The sequence below is a fragment of the Heteronotia binoei genome, chromosome 8, assembly GCF_032191835.1.
Source record: "Heteronotia binoei isolate CCM8104 ecotype False Entrance Well chromosome 8, APGP_CSIRO_Hbin_v1, whole genome shotgun sequence".
NCBI classification, from domain to species: Eukaryota; Metazoa; Chordata; class Lepidosauria; order Squamata; family Gekkonidae; genus Heteronotia; species Heteronotia binoei.
This window is the reverse complement of record NC_083230.1, coordinates 24657985-24677667: the sequence shown is the minus strand read 5'-3', so window position 1 is coordinate 24677667 and position 19683 is coordinate 24657985. Positions and strand designations below refer to the sequence as shown.

At 43.9% G+C, this 19683-nt stretch overlaps 1 protein-coding gene across 1 annotated transcript; it reads right to left on the bottom strand.

Annotated features, from left to right (window-relative positions):
• Nucleotides 1-273: 273 nt before the first annotated feature.
• GPR37 (G protein-coupled receptor 37) lies at nucleotides 274-19169 on the bottom strand. The gene is made up of 2 exons (XM_060244812.1): nucleotides 17962-19169; nucleotides 274-1335 (listed from the first exon to the last, which is right to left on the bottom strand). The coding sequence occupies exons 1-2, from the start codon at nucleotides 18994-18996 to the stop codon at nucleotides 517-519; spliced, it is 1854 nt and encodes a 617-aa protein (XP_060100795.1). The 5' UTR covers nucleotides 18997-19169; the 3' UTR covers nucleotides 274-516.
• Nucleotides 19170-19683: the final 514 nt, after the last annotated feature.

Here is a 19683-nt window from a genome sequence, read left to right as displayed (position 1 = left end):
GTCCCATTGATTTCAAGAAGAATGTGCTTAGGCTTTGTCCCACTGAAGTCAATGGGAGTTCTTATGAATTCAATACGTTCCCCACTCTCCCCCAAACCTCCCCCCCTCCCCTGGATAGAACAGACAAACTCAGAAGCACCTTTAACATCGGGTGGATCATGCCCAATCTAAACCATCTGCAGTAATTAAAAAAGAGCAGAATTCAATAATGAAATAGCACGGTTTCTCCCTTCCTTTAAAACTAAAATATAAGAACACCACCAACTGCAATCATTTAAAATGCCACACTGGCTGTTGGAATCTCTTTTTAATGTCTAAACAGTTATTTTTCGAAGCAAATATGTTAATATGCAAACCAGTTAACAGCAGTTCTTAAAACAATTTCCTCTCTCAATATAAACACTTAGAACTATGACCAAATAGCAAAATCCACATAAAACCCCGACCTGAAGTCAAAAGGAAAAAAAAAAAACCACACCCTCTTTTTGCCCTTATAAATTCTGACCACAGGGTGAACTAGCAATGAGTCCCGACAGAAGCAAATGTGGACATCTCACGACGTATAGTACTAAAAGGGGAGAGTTCAAGCTCTGTAGTATACTCATTGTCATTATCGTCACTTGTCACCGTTGAAGACTTCTGAATGCACTCATCACAGCAGCAGCAGCAACAGTCCATAAAGGCCCGACTGAATGGTTTGCAGAGACAGAAAAGAAGAACTGGAGTCACACATGATTTAAAGAACAAAAGAAACTGACTAATGAGGTGAAGGAGGTCCATAGTCTGCTGAGAGACCCCTGTGGACATGTAGGCAGTGACTATGTTGCAGATGTTCTCTGGAATGATACAGAAGCCATATAAAATGGTCAAAGCCACCACCGTGCAGTTCATCTGGCTTTCCAGCTGGATCTGTCGCTTGTTGCCTCTTGTACATGCCTTCTCCACCTTGCGGATCTTCCTCGCTGTCACCAACGAGCAAGTAATTGTGAAAAGAGTAGGCAAACAAAAATAACAGCCGAAGTACCACCAGAGTCTTGCACCATCATACGTGAGGGCTAACACGTAGATGGTGTCCGGTAAGTGAGGAGAGATCTTCACCACGCACCGCTCCACAGGAGGGCTCCCACCAACTTCAGAATCTTCTTTAGTCATCTGGCGCAGAACCACCTCAGGAAGAGCTAAGAGGAGAGCCCCGACCCATATCACTGCCAGTTTCGCTGTCGTGGATGTACAGTTTTCAATCATCTCATAATACATCTGGACATTAGTGGCTGCACGGAACCGGTCTATACACAGAGCACATAATGTGAAAGTGGTGACTCCAAGAGATGCTACCTGCATAGGAGAAGAAATACAAAACAAAATTAAATAGAAACGAAGAACTGTGCCTAGATGCAATACTAGATTTCTAAGTGGCTACTAGCTTGGCCCACGAACCAGTTGAACCTGCATTACTAGGGCCGTTTTCCCACTGACCTTACTCCAGAGCGACGTCCCTCTTCACCGCGCAGCGTCTGCACGGATTTCCCACCAACTGCTGCGCACAACCAGGAAGTGCCGTGGCTTTTGCGTCGCAGATGTAAACCGCTAAAAACCAGTTTACATCTGCAACGCAAAAGCCGCGGCTCTTCCTGGTTGTGCGCAGCAGTTGGTGGGAAATCCGCGCAGACGCTGCGCGGTGAAGAGGAACGTCGCTCCGGAGTAAGGTCAGTGGGAAAACGGCCTAAGATTTAAACCAATGTAGTATTATTGCCTTCAGTGGGGTTTATCCTGATTCCAAGACTTTCTAAACCAGCACACAGGAAGAGACACAAGCATCATGGAAACACTACTGTTTCTAACTATGATTCCCACTGTATTATGCTGGCTCAACAGGAACATTATGAATTCACCCAGAAGACAGGAAGTAAGCTAACTTCAAGCCATATTTTTGGTTGATAAAAAAAGCCAGATTCCCAGTTCCTTCTGCTGTAGAACTTCCATTTGCTGTTAAAGCAAATGGAAGTTTCTGATGCTTGCTTTTTTACAGTAAACCTCTATCGTGGTGTACTGGTGCAATAAAAAAAATAACAGGAACTGCTAAAGATTTTCTTTTCTTTTTTTAAAAAACAACTGTTTGCCTTTAAAATAAATTAACCCAGCATCTGCACCATGGGGGAATAAAACCACATAAAATATTGGACAGCTGTCATTTTTTGCTTACTTAATGCTCACTGAGATAATTGAGATTCCATAATGGGCATATTTAAAAAGAGTCGGATTCCCCTCATAATGATGAAATATTCTTGTTTATGTACAAGTCATTAAAAGTCCTGCAAGGACATAGTGTGCAATTATATAAATGTATCATATGCATCGGCCCTCAACATTTAATGGCCATATCTGATTGCTAAAAGTCAATAGCACAGCAAAATATTTGACATGGGATTAAATTGGGTAGACTCTGGTTTAACTAGATGAGTCGCTTAATGACTTCTGGTGTATCACGGGGCCCCTTTAATTAACCTGCAAAGGGAGACATATTTAAATACGACAAAGCAAATCTGTAAATATTTTTAATAAGCAAACCTATTAATTTGGAGAGTTAAACTGTCAGAAATCCCTTCAAAGAAAACAGCTTAGTAAATACAAACAACATGGATGGACAAATTGAGAACACACCTTTTGGGAGGAATAAAGCTTAATACTGAGAAAGAGGTCAGAAAATAGCTGACAAATAAAGTTTTTTAAGACAGCAGAGCTGTCTTAAAATTTAAGACTTTGTGAACTTGACCCCAAAATATTTTACATTCACTAGTTCCCTAGCAGCCACATATTTAACCTGTTCAACCAACAGGAAAGTGTCAAGTTTCAATACAAAGGCTACAAAAAAGTTTGTTGTTACATGAACAAGCTTATGGGACTGTTTGTCTCCTTGCATGCAGCTTGAAAAGTCAACACTTCCACCTTTGCGACTAACCATCAATTGATGTTTTGTCAGAATTTGCGACCTTCCCTTCCAAACTTGATTGCAGGCTGGAGTTTGCGATTCAGACAAGATGGCAAACTATGGCTTACCATAAATGTGAAAGTCCTAAACTGAGGTGAGAATGGAAGGGAACAGGGCTGGATCAAGGTATTTGACGCCCATACAAGGTACACCCATGCCCTGCTGGGCCTTGTGCCAGTTTCCCTCCTGTGCTGCTGGGTAGATGAGAACAAGAGAGACCCTTGTAGACCTATGGTGCTCTCCTCAATGTGGTGCCCCAAGCAGTTGGATGGGTGGCTTGGCAAGAGATATGGCTCTGGAAGGGACAAAATGGGCAATCCTGAAGATTCACTGTCATAACATGACAACACAACCAGGCAAAGAAATGCCTTATATCAATTCCTTATAGAGAAAACTCCAGAATACCCCCCTCCTTTGTTTGGAGCCTGAAGAGTTCTGGTGAACTTCAAAGCTTATACTGTTTTACGCCCTACTGGTTGCTCCTAATAAAAGGTATTACAGGGACTGTGTTCTTGTTTTGGGATTTTGTTTTCATTAGAGAGAGACTACTATAACTATATTACCATGAATAGCGATGATAAGACAATACGACAGAACAGAATAAAGCCTGGGAATCCCCAATTTGGATCTAGGAGGACTGGAGAGAGAGAGAGAGAGAGATTTACTTGGGACTTGCATTTAATCAGAGGTGTTATTTGACCTCTGGGATTCTATCTGCAAGAACAGACCTCCATTTCTGCCTCCTTTCTACAAATAGAGCTTACAAACTGAATCAGGAAAAATCTGAGCATGGGATTTCAGTGAACTTTTAAGTTGGGCCTTCTCTATGATAAAGAGCTCTAAATCAACAAATAATCTAATTTTTTCAGTTTCTCAGAAATGGGCTTCCTCATACACACACACACACTTATATAATTTATTGTATTTATTAATTGCTCAATTATTATGTTTATGGATTGCTACTGCAAGGCTCTGGGTGATGTACAAATCCGGAAAAAAAACATACAAATAAAAAAATCAAAACTTAAAAACATTTTAAAATCAGATGGTGATAATTAATCCCAGTTCAGACTGCCAGCTACTTTGCAGGCAGGGAGAGGTGGCAAAATACATCTAGAGCAGGGGTAGCCAACGGTAGCTCTCCAGATGTTTTTTGCCTACAACTCCCATCAGCCACAGCCAGCATGGCCAGTGACTGGGGCTGATGGGAGCTGTAGGCAAAAAACATCTGGAGAGCTACCGTTGGCCACCCCTGATCTAGAGCAGGGTTCCCTCTAAACTGAGTTAGCGTGAGCTAGCTCACAGATTTTTTCACCTCCAGCACACAGATTTTTGTCTTAGCTCAGGAAGGATGACCCCAGAGCACAATAACTTATGCAGGAGCTCACAACTTTATGCCAGTAGCTCACAAAATAGAATTTTTGCTCACGAGACTCTGCAGCTTAGAGGGAACATTGATCTAGAGAGCAGGGAAAGGTGCCAGCTAAGATGGTAACTGTCACTATCCTCAACCAAAAGCCTGGCGGAACATCTCTGCCTTGCAGACTCTCTGGAATTGCATAAGGTCCAGCAGAGCCCTAATGGATTTTGGCAGAGAGTTCTACCAGGTTAGGGCCGGAACCAAGAAAGGGACCACCAGCAAATTGCTGCCAAAGGAGCATAACACTCTCCTGGGGACATAACAGAGGAAATAGTCTCATAGGTGCATTGGTCCCTGACTAGGGTTGCCAATCCCCAGATGGGGGCAGGGGATCCCCCGGTTTGGAGACCCTCCCCCCACTTCAGAGTCATCAGAAAGCGGGGGGAGGGGAGGGAAATGTCTGCTGGGAACTCTTATTCCCTATAGAGATGTATTCCCATATAAAATCATGGAGAATTGATCCGCGGGTATCTGGGGCTCTAGGGGGGCTGTTTTTTGGGGTAGAGGCACCAAATTTTCAGTATAGCATCTGGTGCCTCTCCCCAAAATACCCCCCAAGTTTCAAAACGTTTGGACCAGGGGGTCCAATTCTATGAGCCCCAAAAGAAGGTGCCCCTATCCTTCATTATTTCCTACGGAAGGAAGGCACTGAAAAGGTGTGCCGTCCCTTTAAATGTGATGGCCACAACTCCCTTTGGAGTTCAATTATGCTTGTCACAGCCTTGACCTTGGCTCCACCCCCGAAGTCCCCAGATATTTCTTGAATTGGACTTGGCAACCCTATCCCTGACTGCTCAAGGTTTTGTAGGTCAATACCAAAACCTTGAACTTGACTCTGTGCTCTAGGCCAGCATAGAGTGAGTTATAGTAGTCTAGCCTGGAAAGGACTGTTGCATGGATTACTGTGGCTACGTCCGGGCACAACAGTAAATGGGCCAATTACGAGGCTTGGAGCAGAGGTAAAAATGCCAGCCTGCCAATGTGTGTGACTTGGGCCTCCATGTTCAAGGAGGGATCCAAGATCACTCCCAAACTCTTAATGGACTGCACAGGTATCATTGACATCCCATCAAGGGTGGGCAACCTATGTCCCAATCCCAAAGCCTCCCCCCACCCCACAGCCATAGAACCTCCATCTTGGTTGAATTATATAGAGGTTGGTTTTGTAGAAAAGAGTAAGTGTCCAAAAGCACCTTAAAGACTAACATTTGTTGTAGAATATGAGTTTTCATGAGTCACTTCCCTCTTCTTCAGATACAACTAGAATGTGCGTTTGTCATCATGATCATTGAAAAGTGGTGGGATTTCAGATGCCAAATGACATTAGCAGGCAAACAGTAATAGAAGGTGTGATTGAATTAGGTGTGATATGCAGAGAGGTAGTAGATGTGGAGAAATCAGCATTGATAATAAGACAGGAAACCCTTTAGTCTCAATTCAGTCCAGGTGGATGCATTGTCTTGAGCAGGTGTGGCCAAACTGTGGCTCAGGAGCCACCTGCGGCTCTTTCACACATATTGTGTGGCTCCTGGAGGTCAAGGAGGAACTTAATGCAGGCTTACTCTCAAGTAAGCATACTTAGCATCAGGACCTCAGTCAGCCCTGAGCGCTGATCAATAGGCTACTATTTCTGTTGTTTGTGAAGCAGGGAAGGAAGGGGAAATAGGCAGACTTGCAAGCTCTTCTCCTCCACCATAGAGGTTGCCTGGAGACCTAGAGCAGGGAAAGAGAATGCAACAGCTGAGGGAGCCATTGGAAGGAGGGGTGGAATCAAACAGGGCTGTGCAGGGTTCTCCCTTAGTTCCATAGCTCTTGTAGGAGCTGTATTTACTAAACTTTGGTTTCAAGACAAAGAGAGATGCATAATGATGCAAACAGTGGTCAGTGATTTATATAGAACATGTGTGTTTCCTTCTCCCACTGGTGCAAAAAAAAAAAAAAGAAAGAATTTCCGTAACCTTTCCCTATGCTGGTTTTATGGAGGCCATTATTCCCAGCTTCCCCCCCTCCCCAAGTCTCCTAGCATGGTCATGTTATAAAGAGCATACATATGTATTTTATCTTTTGGTACAAGGAAATATTAAAAGTTTTAATAAAGATGTATCTGTAATATTTATGTCTTAAGGCTCTCAAACATCTGACATTTATTTTGTGTGGGTTTTACATTAAGCAAGTTTGGCCACCCCTGGTCCTGAGCTTTGTTATCAATTTCAGTTCAGCAGCCTCTCTTTCTAATCACCCTATGAAATTTCTTTGAAAGGTAACTGTTACTTTTAGGTCAGCAACTGAATGTCCTGGAAGGTTAAAATGTTCCTCCGCTAGTTTTTTGAATGTTGCATTTCTGATATCAGACTTATGTCCATTAATTCTTTGTCGAAGGGACTTTCCTGTTTGTTCAGTTTAGAGAATGGAAAGGCACTGTTGACATGTGATGGCATAAATCACATTAGAGGATGAGCAGGAGTAGGAACCTGAGATGGTATGGCTGATGTTGCTGGGTCCAAAGATGCTGTTGCTAGGATCTCTATGCGAGCAAATTTGGCATCTTGGTTTGTCTCAGGCCTTGGTACTAGAGTCCATGTTACTGTTAAGTAGTTTATCATTGTGGGTGAGACGTTGATTTAGGTTAGCAGGCTGTCTGTAAGCAAGAAAGGGTTGGCCTCCCCAGTGTCTGTGTGAGGGAAGTGTCACTATCCATCATGGCTTGTAATGATGCATTGGAAACTGAATATGATGTCAGTACTGCAGGTATAGGTAAAGACAGAGCTCTGGCCTAACCAAACTGAGAAGGAACTGTGTTCCCAGCATTGGAAGCCAAGCTTAGATATCTCTTTGGCAGCCATTGTTCTGTAAGAAAATTTCATGCAATGGGGGCTGTATTAAAATGATGCTGTGATGGACCAGCATCCGCCTCCCCAACCCCCTGCAGCGCCTCCCCCCGTTTCCTCCTCCCTCCTCTGCTCCACCCCCGCAGTCTTTCCGCCCAGCCTCACCACATCCTGGTTTTACCACTTTAAGGCCAGGGAAGGTGAAGCACCTTCCAGACGGACCTCCCCCCCCCCCCGCCGATCAGCTGATTTAATCGACTGAGAAAACTATGGCAGCGTGGCTGTTTCAGTGGTCGCTCGCTGCTGCCACCACTGTTTTCCCTGCTGATGGGATCAGCTGATCAGCAGGGGGCGGGGAAGGTTGGCCTGGAAAGTGCTTCATGGTACCTTCCCCAGCCTTAAAGTGGTATAAATGGGGGATGGCGAGGCTGCACGGGGGGTGGGTGGGAGGCTGCACAGCCCACTTGGAAACAGGCCACGGACTGGCACCAGTCCGTGGCCTGGGGGTTGAGGACCCCTGCATTGGTCCATCACAGCATCATTTTAATACAGCCCCATGCATAATCTTGTAAACCTCTATCATGTCACCCCGCAGTCGACGTTTCTCTAAGCTAAAGAGCCCCAAGCGTTTTAACCTTTTTTCATAGGGAAAATGTTCCAAACCTTTAATCATTCTAGTTGCCCTTTTCTGCACTTTTCCCAATGCTATAATATTCTTTTTGAGGTGCGGTGACCAGAATTGTACACAGTGTTCCAAAGGAGAGGGCACCATCGATTTATACAGGGGCATTATGATACTGTCTGGTTTGTTTTAAATTTCCTTCCTAATAATTCCCAGCATGGTGTTGGCCTTTTTTATTGAAATGGCACACTGTCTTGACATTTTCAGTGAGTTATCTACCACGACCTCAATATCTCTCTCTTGGTCAGTCTCTGCCAGTTCACAACCCATCAACTTGTATTTGTAGCTGGGATTCTTGGCCCCAATGTGCATTACTTTGCACTTGGCCACACTGAACCTCATCTGCCACGTTGACGCCCACTCACCCAGTCTCAACAGATCCCTTTGGAGTGCCTCACAATCCTCTGGTTCTCACCACCCTGAACAATTCAGTGTCATCTGCAAACTTGGCCACTTCACTGCTTACTCCCAACTCCAGATCATTAATGAACAAGTTACAGAGCATGGGACCCAGTACTGAGCCCTGCAACTTGTAAATTGGTTGGAGAAAGAAATGTATAGGTTAATATAAATATAATCTTTATGATCTCAGGAAGGGGGAAATAAATAGATAAATAAAATGAGTAAGCCAAACAAGCCAGATAAGTCAGTCCCATCACCGGGAGCTTCAAAATCAATAGGAGCAATGCTTTCACAAGAAGCCATAAAGGAATTACAGAACTCTATGCAATCATATTTTATTGGTTTTTAACTGGTGCTGAGATTATTCAGATTTCTGAGGTGCTGGTATAGAAACAAGCATAACAATACAATTGGCACTGTTGTCTTTTAGAATAGAAGAGGAATCAAGTCATCCTCTGCTGATTAAACCCATAAGAAAGCTTAATGTCAAGGTCAGAACAGGCAGAACTAACTGAGTAGTGGGAAGAGAACAAATGTAGCATTTGCCCCCTCAAAAGAAACCATTGAACTCTGTTTAAGACAAATTCCTGTCAGTTTTGAAGCCTCCCATTAGAATTTAAACTAGAAACAAATATTTGCAGATAATTTAGAAACAGGACCAATGCTACTTGTATCACTTTATGTCTGTAAGTTGTGAGGAGGAAATTAGGAAATGCAGAGTGAAAAGCAGAAGCAAGCTTTTCTAATGTCAGAATGGTCAAAGACAAGTCTAGCTAGCTGGCTGAGAGCTTGGCTGGTGGAACAGCTGGGCACTTGCCAAGAAGCAAAAAATTAGATGAAACATAAGCTTTTTTTTTTTCATAAAAAAGAAACCTAACTGAATGTGAAATCTCAAACTAGCAACCCACATCAACAGTGCATCCATCATGTTATGGGCACACAGAATTTGTACAGTTTCACTGACTGACATGCAAAATTCCCTTCTTATCCCAGATCTGCTCAGACATTCAAATGTATTTATTTATTATTTATAGTCTGCCTTTATCAAGAACTCAAGGTGAATTACTCATAGACAATCAGTACAATCAACAAAATGAGACATTCAATAACCAATGCATTACAACCGTAGAAATCTAGAACCATAACTAAGAACTGAAGCATAGCATAAGAACATGACACATTAAGTGATACAAAAACAACATAATAGGATCCTACTTAAAACACAGCAGTATAGACCAGTCTCTAACCATTTTTCTAAGAAAGTATGTGAACCATTTTGTATAGCTGCAAGCCTATTATCTGTGCAGAAAAGGCCTCTTGAATAATGCAGTTTTGCATCGTTTGCAGAAAGTCAGGAGAGTAAGAATTATCCTGACCTCCACAGGCAGGCCATTCCATAGGATGGAAACCACAACGGAGAAATTATGTGTATGGGCAATTGTTGATTTTGCTCATTTGCAGATTGGCACCTGCAGAAGCCCCTACTGACATGAGCAAAGTTGTTATGACAGAGTATGGGGAGAGAGGCTGTCTCAGAAATAAGAGGGGCCAAGCCAATGATGGGCTTTGTATGTGATAGTCAATACCTTAAACTGAGCCAGGTAACAAATGGGCGGCCAATGAAGTATCTGCAGAATGGGAATAATATGCATGATCTGTCGCAAAGGTGTAAAACTCATGGCCAACAGGCTAGAACCGGCCTGCCAAGGGCTGTAATCAGGCCCGCGGCTCTCTTCCCCCCACCCTCTCCTCTGCCTGTCCCCATCCTTTCAAGATTGAGCTGCCGGAAGCAGAGGACAGGGATGGCTCCATTGAAACATAGGAAAAAGTTGCAAAGAAAATGCGGAGTGGATTTTCAATTCCCACAGTAGGCTGTCTGTGCTCAGAGACCTTAATGGAAAATCCATTCCGTATTTTCTTTGCAACTTTCTGTATGTAATGGAGCAGTCTGCTTCCCCCAATATCTGTATGATTTAGCTTGGTTCTACTGGGTGGAGCATTTGTTTCAGTTTCCAGTTTTGTATGTTAACCCCAAAAAACCAGCAGCTTCAGCTGTCTCCTTGCAAATGGCTAATGTTTTGAGCCAGCTTGTCCCTGCTGAATGGACATGAGAACAGGTGCCTAAGTGAGTATTCTAACCTGGGAACTCACAGCCAAAGCCAAAAAAGAACATCACACCTGGAGAACAACAGGCACACTTAGTAGACTCGGGGAGGGGAGAGAAGCTTACAGTTCACAGCCATATCATGTCTTCCTAGGCTCAGAGGATTTTATATTTTTAGTTTTTGCTGTGATCTTTGTTCTTTTTTTGATGTTTTATTTTTAAAAACTGCATTGCCAAATCCCACTATCCTTCCACCTCTCTATTTTAGGCAGGCATCTTTTAAGGGTGGGGGAAGGTTTAGGACCAACCACAGTTAAAATATAGAGTTGTGCAAACTCCAGGAATTCTAGTTTTGCAGAGAAATGTTAGTTTTAACACACACACCCTCCTCATATGGGGCTACAATGAAGAACAAGTACTGAAGAGGACAACCAAAACTTTTATCTCAAACTAACCTGAAAAAACCCTGGAAAGCTACAGCCACTCTGAGTAGACCGGGGTGAGGGGGAAGCTTGCAATGCCCAGCCATTTCATATTTTCCTAGGCTCAGAGCGTTTTATATTAGTTTATATTTTTAGTTTCTGCTGGGGTGTTTGTGCATTTTCTTGATGTTTTGCTTTAAAAATTGCATTGCCAAATCCAACTATTCCACAACCATTCCATTTTAGGCAAGCATCTTTTAAGGGTAGAGGGGAGAAGGTTTGGGAGGTGTCAGTTATCAAAGACTATTAAAATAAGCAACAAAAACTAAATCTAGCAAGAGTGTTATTGTTTTAAGCATGTTCGTATTTTAAGTTAAAATAATATATTTTTATTGTGTTTGTCTGTGTCCTTTATAAAGTATATGTCCACACTACCTGTCATTACATTTATGAAACATGGTGCCGGCCCAACAAAGTCCCATCTGGCTCTTAAAACGAATGATGTAATAGACTAATTGAGATGGGTAGCCATGTTGGTCTAAAGCAGTTAAGTTTGATTCCAGTGGCACCTTTAAGGATTTGTTGGCCTGAAAGGTGCCATTGCACTCAAACTTTGCTATGATTGACTAAGGCAATCTTTTATAGACTTCTGATGTTGGTCTGGTTACAGGATAGCCAATGTAGGCTTAGCTCCATCATCTTACGCAACTGTAAATAACTTCCTGATGTCCCTAAAATGATTAGAGCACAACAAAGAACTGTAGTGTTGCCATTCTGGCAGATGAAACCCTGTAGCATAACTGCCTGTTGCATGAGAATTTGTTGCATCAGATTTAGTACTGCTATTTAGGGTTGTAAACTACAACACATTTGTGGTTCATATTTCTGTGCAATTACTCTACACTAAGTGGATTATCACATATTACTTTTGCTTCTATTTTAACGCTTAAGAGTACTCCCACTAAAATCAATGTAGTGCCTCCAGAAATGTATTTGACTCAGAAATGCAATTTCTTGCAGTCTTTGGAAACCTAAGGCATATGCTTAAGAATTAGTTCAAGCTATTTTGACAATGCAAAAATACATTTTCTTCTGAAAAGCCTGGTCATTTGGTATAAGTACAATCTGCAATTATTGTTTTTATACCTGGCTCAGAAGTGTAATTTCAACAACAAACATTTCAAATTAAAAAATACAAATAGAGCACAACAATGAGATTATTCCCACAGCAAACTGAGGCCCTGAAAAGCTTTCTAGAGGTATGAAATGAAATAGCTGGTACTTACTTATTTTATTTTTTATTATTAGCCAGAGGCAAATAACCATAAAATTGTATTTTCACCATTTTAAAAGTCTTTCAAGAAGATTTTTCTGAACAAAATTCACTAGTCAATTAGTACACAGATTGATAGAACAGATTAAACAGAATCAGCCACCCCTGGATACAACTATGAAGTCTTCATGCGGCTGCACATTTTCAGGGCATTTTTTCAACCACTTCAATAACTTCTTTTTACTAACCAATGCAAAGATCAAGCCAAGTTTGATTCAGGTTAGACCTCTGTACTGGTTAAGAGGGGCATGGGGTTTTAAGAACATTTTGGTTACCTTTTAGTTGTACCCTACCTTATGAGCAAAGTTCTCAGGGCTTTTTTTTTTTTTTTAGCAAAGGAATGCACAGAAATGCAGTTTCAGCTGGCTTGGCATCAGAGGGTGTGGCCTAATATGCAAATAAGTTCCTGCTGGGCTTTTTCTACTAAAAAAAGCCCTGGAGGTCCTTATCAACCTTTGAGGTCTAGTAGCCAGCACAAAGCTTCTTGCTCTTTGCCAATACTCATGCCATATTCAGCACCAGCCCGAGGGCACATAGCACCCTAGGCAGACTCGCAGCCCACAGCCCCCCTCCACAGTGCCCTGTGCCTCCCCCCACGGCTCCTTCTCCCTCCCTTCCCCACTCCAAGTCTACTTCAATGGGGGTCGAGCTGCGCTCCTGAGCTATCTAAAGGTGCCCCCCCACCGATTATTTGGTCGACAGGTAAAACCATGCGGTGTGCTCACTCTCAGTGCCAAGGCAGGCAAGCAGTGGCAGGAAGGACCAGCGTTCTGAAAGGGCACTGCCGCTGTTCCCTCCTCCCAACTTTTTGGAGGGGAAGGAAGTGGGGAGGAGGGAGCAGCAACAGCACCCTTTCAGGACGCTGGTCCTTCCTGCTGCTGCTGGTCTGCTCCAGCACTGACTGACAGTGAGCGTGCTGCACAGTTTTACCTGCCAATCAGTTGATCGCCGGGGGGCGCCTTTAGATAGCCCTGGAGTGCAGCGCTTGACCACTGTTCGGGGCATTGAAACAGACTCGGGTGGGTAAGGGAGGGAGGAGGAAGCTTGGGAGTGAGCAAGCTCGGTGTTTGCCATGAGGGAAGGGGGAAGGCCAAATTCGGCACCCCCATCCAGCCGGCGCCCTAGGCAACCACGTAGTTTGCCTAGTGGGCGAGCCAGCCCAGGCCATATTAATAATAAATGAATATTTTTATTTATTAACATTTGGCTGTGTGTTATTACCTGAATCTTTTCCATATGAGTGTTGTTCCTCCACTGTGACTACTAGTGGTGTTTGCGTAGGAGCCACCCTCCCACATCAAAATACCCATATATTACTGAGGGCATGGGAACTGCCCAGAAAAGGTATGAGAACTGGCAATCATTCTGTAAAGTTAAGTGTGCAAATTAGGCCTCGCCTCAAGCAACATTTTAAGCATAGCAGAATAAGAACTTTCAGTCTCACAAGAAGATCTGAACTGCAGTTACCCCAATGACTAAGTATGCCCCAGGCAACTTCTGAAAAAAGTGCTAACTCACTTTTTTTGTACACTGTGGTGGACACAGAAGCTTCCCAAGAAATGGCCGGGTCCCATGATCAAATGCAGAACTTTCCCACCAATTAAAACAGGCAAAAGCTGGCAACATCTCATGGGGTGCAGTCACACGTACCATTAGTGACGACACAGCTCCGTCTGGCTGATGGATTAAATGTGTTCGTTCAGACATCCACATCTGGCAATCGAGCGTCATCGAGGGTCATCCAGGCTTGCTACGCCTGAATGGCGCATTAATTTGACAGCACAGAAAGTCCGGCCCTTTTTCAAAACAGCGGCACAAGATCGGCTTTTTGTTGTTTGGACAGCTCACGCGCGATACTGCCTCCCACCTTTAAAAAAAAAAAAAAAAGCCTCCGCAGACATGCGCATTGCCAGATCATCCGGGAAACTGAGGTGACGCTTCAGCTTCTCCAATCAACACAAGATCGGAGGGGGGGGGGGAAACGTTATCCCACTATTCAGAACAGGAAAAAATTCTTTTTTTTCAATGTGGAGGATTTCAAGATACCATTGTCTCTGCCAATTTCTAGGAAAGTAATTCCTGGCAGTTCCTTGGTTTGGATTGGCAACGTTAATTCTGGAAACTTCCCCCCTCCCCCCCTGCCTCTGAAGCAATGTTTGATTTCCCAGCTCCAAACAGTTGGGCGCATGTTCAATGGACCCCCCCCCTCCCAGAAATCACCATCTGATTACGCATGCTCCAAGAAAAGAGCGTGATAGTATTGGATGTCTGATCGCGCAATAACAGAATGAGTAGCATTCTTGGATGCTCGTCTGAACTGCCCTGCATCGAATCAATATTCAGCAGTTCAGATTTGAGCGCTACACACCCGCTTTTAATGGTACGTGTGACCGCACCCATGGTATGAACTATGTATCTTTTATTGTCTGCAGTCTCAATAACTAGAAAATGCAAGGCCCCTCTTGAAATATAACTCATTTGCATTCATAACTCAACCTTGCTGCTATGCCACCCCATGAGAAATTCTGCCTCAATGCTGCATTTTTTAGCCAAGCTTGTCAACTTCCAAGATTATCCCTTGTCTTTTAAATATATCTTGACAGGTCACTTTTCCTAACTAATACACAGGCATTAGATTGACGTAAACATAGAAAAGACTAAGAGTCCAGTAGCACTTTAAAGACTAACACAATTTGTGGTAGGGTATATGAAGAAGTGAGCAGTGACTCACAAAAGCTCATTCCTACCACAGATTTTGTTAGTCTTTAGGGTGCTATTGGATAAACCAATTCCACACTAGACCTTTAATCCTGGTCCAGCCCTGTCCCCAAACTAACATTCTACACTTGAATCGTGGAATCATAGAAACCGACTCTAGGAGTTTATGATTCTATGATTCTAGTGTAGAAAATCAGTTTGGGGACAGAGCTGAGCCAGGATTAAAGGTCTAGTGTAAAATATTATTCTTTTCTACTGCTACAGACAAACACAGCCATCCATCTTGAATAAAACATGTTTTACTTTGTTCCTTGAACAGAAGGCAGACTTCCTTTAACTGTGCCCCCCCCCATAACTTAGTGCACTTGCTCCAGACTGACAATGGATAGAACAAGTCAAAGATACATGACTTGACCACAAAAATCAGGAATTTTAAAAGTTCACCTCCATGACAAAACCAGCTGCCTGAATCCATTAAAATTTACACATACCTTCAATCATCAACATTTAGATTTTCTTTTTGTTTACAGTTACTCTGGAATGCAATATGTACCCTGATATATAAGTGGTTAAAAAGTACCAACGATCTTCTTGATACCTTCACTAACAGTGCAACCCTATTCAGAGTCGCATCTGTCTAAGCCCACTCAAATAAATTGATTTAGAATAGAGTAAGTGCTGTTAGCAGTCTGATGGAGATGTGTTGTTTTTTTCTCACTCACTATGAACGTGCACCCCAAGGGTATTATAAGGCACAAGCAGGGTCTACTAAGAAATGAGTCCAATTTTATACAGCGGGGCTTAATCGCAGGGAAGTGTTCTGATGATTCCAGCCTTACCCCAAGAGAGACCATGAAATGACTACACAGATCAATAGTCACTCAAAATACTTTTGAAACCACAAATTAGCAGCTGATTTACCAATCAGAAACATGTATGATCTATAGGTAGTCTAAAGGTGTGGCCTAGACAGAACCCCTAGGCTAGGTGTTTGTTCCAATAGTAAGCAAATAGGAAGATACTGCATGATTAGAATGAAATGGATATTATAACAGTTTGTGCACAACTATAAATGAGTAGAGACAACCCCATTGCACCACATGGGTTACCCAATAAAGTGACTAGCGATAGATTAAGGACTGGCATAATCATTGCCACTGTTTAAGGTGGCTTTAAAGTGATCAGAAGTATTTCTGGAAGACAGTGTTGTCAACAGATTACTGTTAAATGGAACCTCCATGTTTAGAGGTAGTGTGCTGCTGAATATCAAGTGCCAGGGAAGGTGAAGCAATGGGAGAAGGTCATTCCCTTGATTATCTACTGGCAAGTTGTCCTGTACCTTTAAGAAAGCATGACCCATTTACATGTGTTTCTGTGAGCAACAAAAGGTGACCTAATTCAGTTAAGTATCCAGACTTTCACAGGATTGACACTTTGAACTATCGTTAAAGTTTCAAACCTACAATATAGAAGTATTACTAATGGTTACAGTGACATTTAATAATTGTGCTTGGTTTTGTGATAAAAGGATACATTCTTCTATACAGGTGTGTTGCATGGGAAAATTCCACTGTTCAGTTTATTCCACACCCTAAACAATGTCACATGTCAAAGTGATTTATTTAAATGTGAGATTAAATGCATTCTTGCCAGTGCACCTCCCGCTTCGAGAAGGTTAGGAGGACAAGGTCACACCCACTTCTCCCTCCTCATACTTAGAGTAATCTCTATTCAATTAAAATACAATCCAATTAATAGCTTCTTAATGTACAGAGTGGCCTTTTTAGCGGTAATGTGAAACTCCCACCCTTTGTTTATCCTCTTGATGGTAGTTTAGCATTATTTCTCCCCCGCTCGCCCCTCCAGTAAATAAATAAAGCAGATGACCTGCATAATAGAAGGATTCTGGCCAGTTGGCTGAAGGACTGGCTAGTATTAGGATACCTGGGCACTTGTCAAGAAGTGAGAATTGAAATGGAACCAGAGGCATAAAGCAAAAAATAAATGGGATCCAAGAATGGGATTTGGAACCAACTGGCTATGTTAATGATGTTAACCATTTGGTTTGAAACCAACTGGCTATGTTAACCATCATATTTATGGTTTTCTAGCTATCCAAGTACATCCTTTACTCTTTTGTCTTCCAGTTTTATAAGGAGAAACAGGGTGCTTCTTTTGCGAAACAGAAGCAATTCACAAATTCAAAAGCAAGAACAGCGTATGCATGACTTCACCACAAATATGTGAACTACATTATAAATTATATTTACTGTGTTTCTATTAAGTGTATACAGAACAACGGTACACATATCCACTTTACAGATAAAAAGTCCATGCCCTGATAATATATTGTGTTTTCCACTGTAACTGTGCACACAGATGGTTTGCTGGGAGTTTCCCACTCTTTTAAAAATGTCCCGTTACAGTACCCTGGTTTACCAATTAAGGTGAAGGACTGAAGCTGACACCAGTCATAAATACGCTTAAGCCAATTACCACTGTGATTGCAAACACTCTTGCTTTCAGGTTTTACTGAGTTCACTTGCAAGAACGTATGGAGAAGAGCATAACCTTTAACCCCAGTCATAAACACATCTGTCCCAATTCAAAGATTGTTATCAGTGTACAGAAGCACTTTCACATAGCACTCCAGCAAATGTATTCACAAAGATGTTCACATGCCGTTTCTCAAGCATAGAGAACTCCTGTGGATGGCGAGCCACAAGTCACACCCACTGTGCAGACACAAATCCAATTTGTTTCAACTGACTTACATTATCCTTTTAGGATCAGGGTCCCATTCTTGCTGAAATTAATGGGGTTAAATCAGCTAGAATCCTAGTCAGAAGTGCAAAATCCAACAATTCAAACTACCGCACATCGCTTTCAAAACATAAAAAAACTTTTTAACAATGAAGAATAGTGAATACGAAGAACAGCAAACAACGTATACCGTTGCAATAACTGTTAAAAGGGGGAAATGATTCTGTAAATACCGCAACCTATTTGGGCCAAAAGCCACTATGCCATTACCACTTTACTATGCTAGACTACTCCACTTACCTCAATGTATGGTACAATTTTGCACGAGAAATCCTCCAGTAGCCACTTTTTTGTGAGTTCTTGAAAGATCACCAAAGGCAAACAGAAGAAGATGATGAGGAAATCCCAAAAGGCCAAGTTGGCCAGTAAGGAGTTGGAGATGCTCCTCATGTAGTAGTTGTGGCACACGATACACATCACTGCCATGTTTCCCATTATCCCAATGCCAAAGATCACTACTGATAGGCACATGACTGCATAGGCACCATAGGACTCCTCAGTCAGAGGGTAGAAGGGGTTCTTGACTGCAGACGGTTGGAAAGTTCCATTCCTGTGAGCACCAGAACTCCTCTCTCCCATATGAGAACCATTCAAGGGTAACAACAGGGGGATATCCTTCTCCACCACCCTATTCAGTGTGTTATTGACATTTCTTAGAAAGCGGCTGTTCTTGAAAGTCTTGACTTTTCCTGCTTGTCCTCTGTCCAGAGGATCACGAGCGCCTCGTTTGCTTCTCCTATGCCTCTTGAGGCTAACCCTTGTGGCATCCCTTCTGCTTTCCTTCCCCCGTACTTCATCCTTAGGGAGCTCAGTCCCCAAGGATACAAAATAGTCTTCATCCCCCTGGTTCTCATCCTGTTCTTTCACAGGACCAAACCATTCAGCTGTTTTCTGAGCACGAGGCCCACGATGCGCCAGTTGCACAACAGTCCAGTCATTGGGGTTGCCATAATCCACCAGCGGAACCCATGCTGCCCGAGCTCTAGCTGTGGCCTTGGAGCCACCTAGCAGGTCTTTCTGCAAGGAAGCCTGGGAGATGCTCCCTAATGGGAATCCCATCATGCTCCAAGCGCCCTCTTGCTTGGGTGTCTCTCGTTGAGAGATGGCGAGAGCCGCTTGACACCAGGATCCGCACACTGTGCTCTTGGTCTTGACATCCGGCGACCCCTCCAGCCCTTCCTCTTTCAAAGGTGGCTGAAACAATGCCGCTTTGGCGACGGCAGAGAGCGCCCCCAGCAGCCAAGCTACGGCAAAGTGAGGGTGGAGCGGGTGCATGCTTAGGAAGAGGGCAGGGGGGACTCGCAGGCGCCTTTAGAAACAGCCGCTGCCCGGCTTGAAGGAGCTGCCCGTGGCACCCATTCTCCCATAAGGCGACCCCCCCAAGTGCCCGCGGCAAGTCTTCAACTTCGAGCCATGTCTCCAGCAAACCTATCCAGGCTCCCAGCGGGGAGAAGCAAAATCCCAAGAAGCCTCCTTCCGTCTTGGCCGGGCGCGATCGTTCTCAAGCCGCCACGACCTCTGGGGACAGACCCTGGGAAAGTTGCAGCATCCCGCGCCGGCGAACGTAGCAAGTGGAAACGGGGCCGACTGCCGCGCGCGCGCGCACACACACGCATTCTCTCCGCCTTTGCCAGCGAAGGTTGCTGGTGGGGCTCGGCCGCTTTCGCAGCCGCCCGAGGACGTCGTTAGCCGGTCGCCCCAGGGGCGAAGGTGCGGCGAAGGGGCTCCATCGCCTACCGCTCACCCCGACCGCGAGCGCCTCCTGGAGGCGGCGCTCGGGGAAACAGGTTGTCGCCTGCAAGCCGGGACCTTGGGGGGGGAAAGCAAGGAGGGGCGGGAAAGGGAAGCCAACCTCTGGCTTGAGAGGCGCGGCTGCCGGGGGAAGAGCGGTTTCCTTTCGCAGTCCAGCCGGCTCCGAAGTTGCTTCTGGTCCCCGCTGCAAGTTCAGGAGAGGGGGCGTCG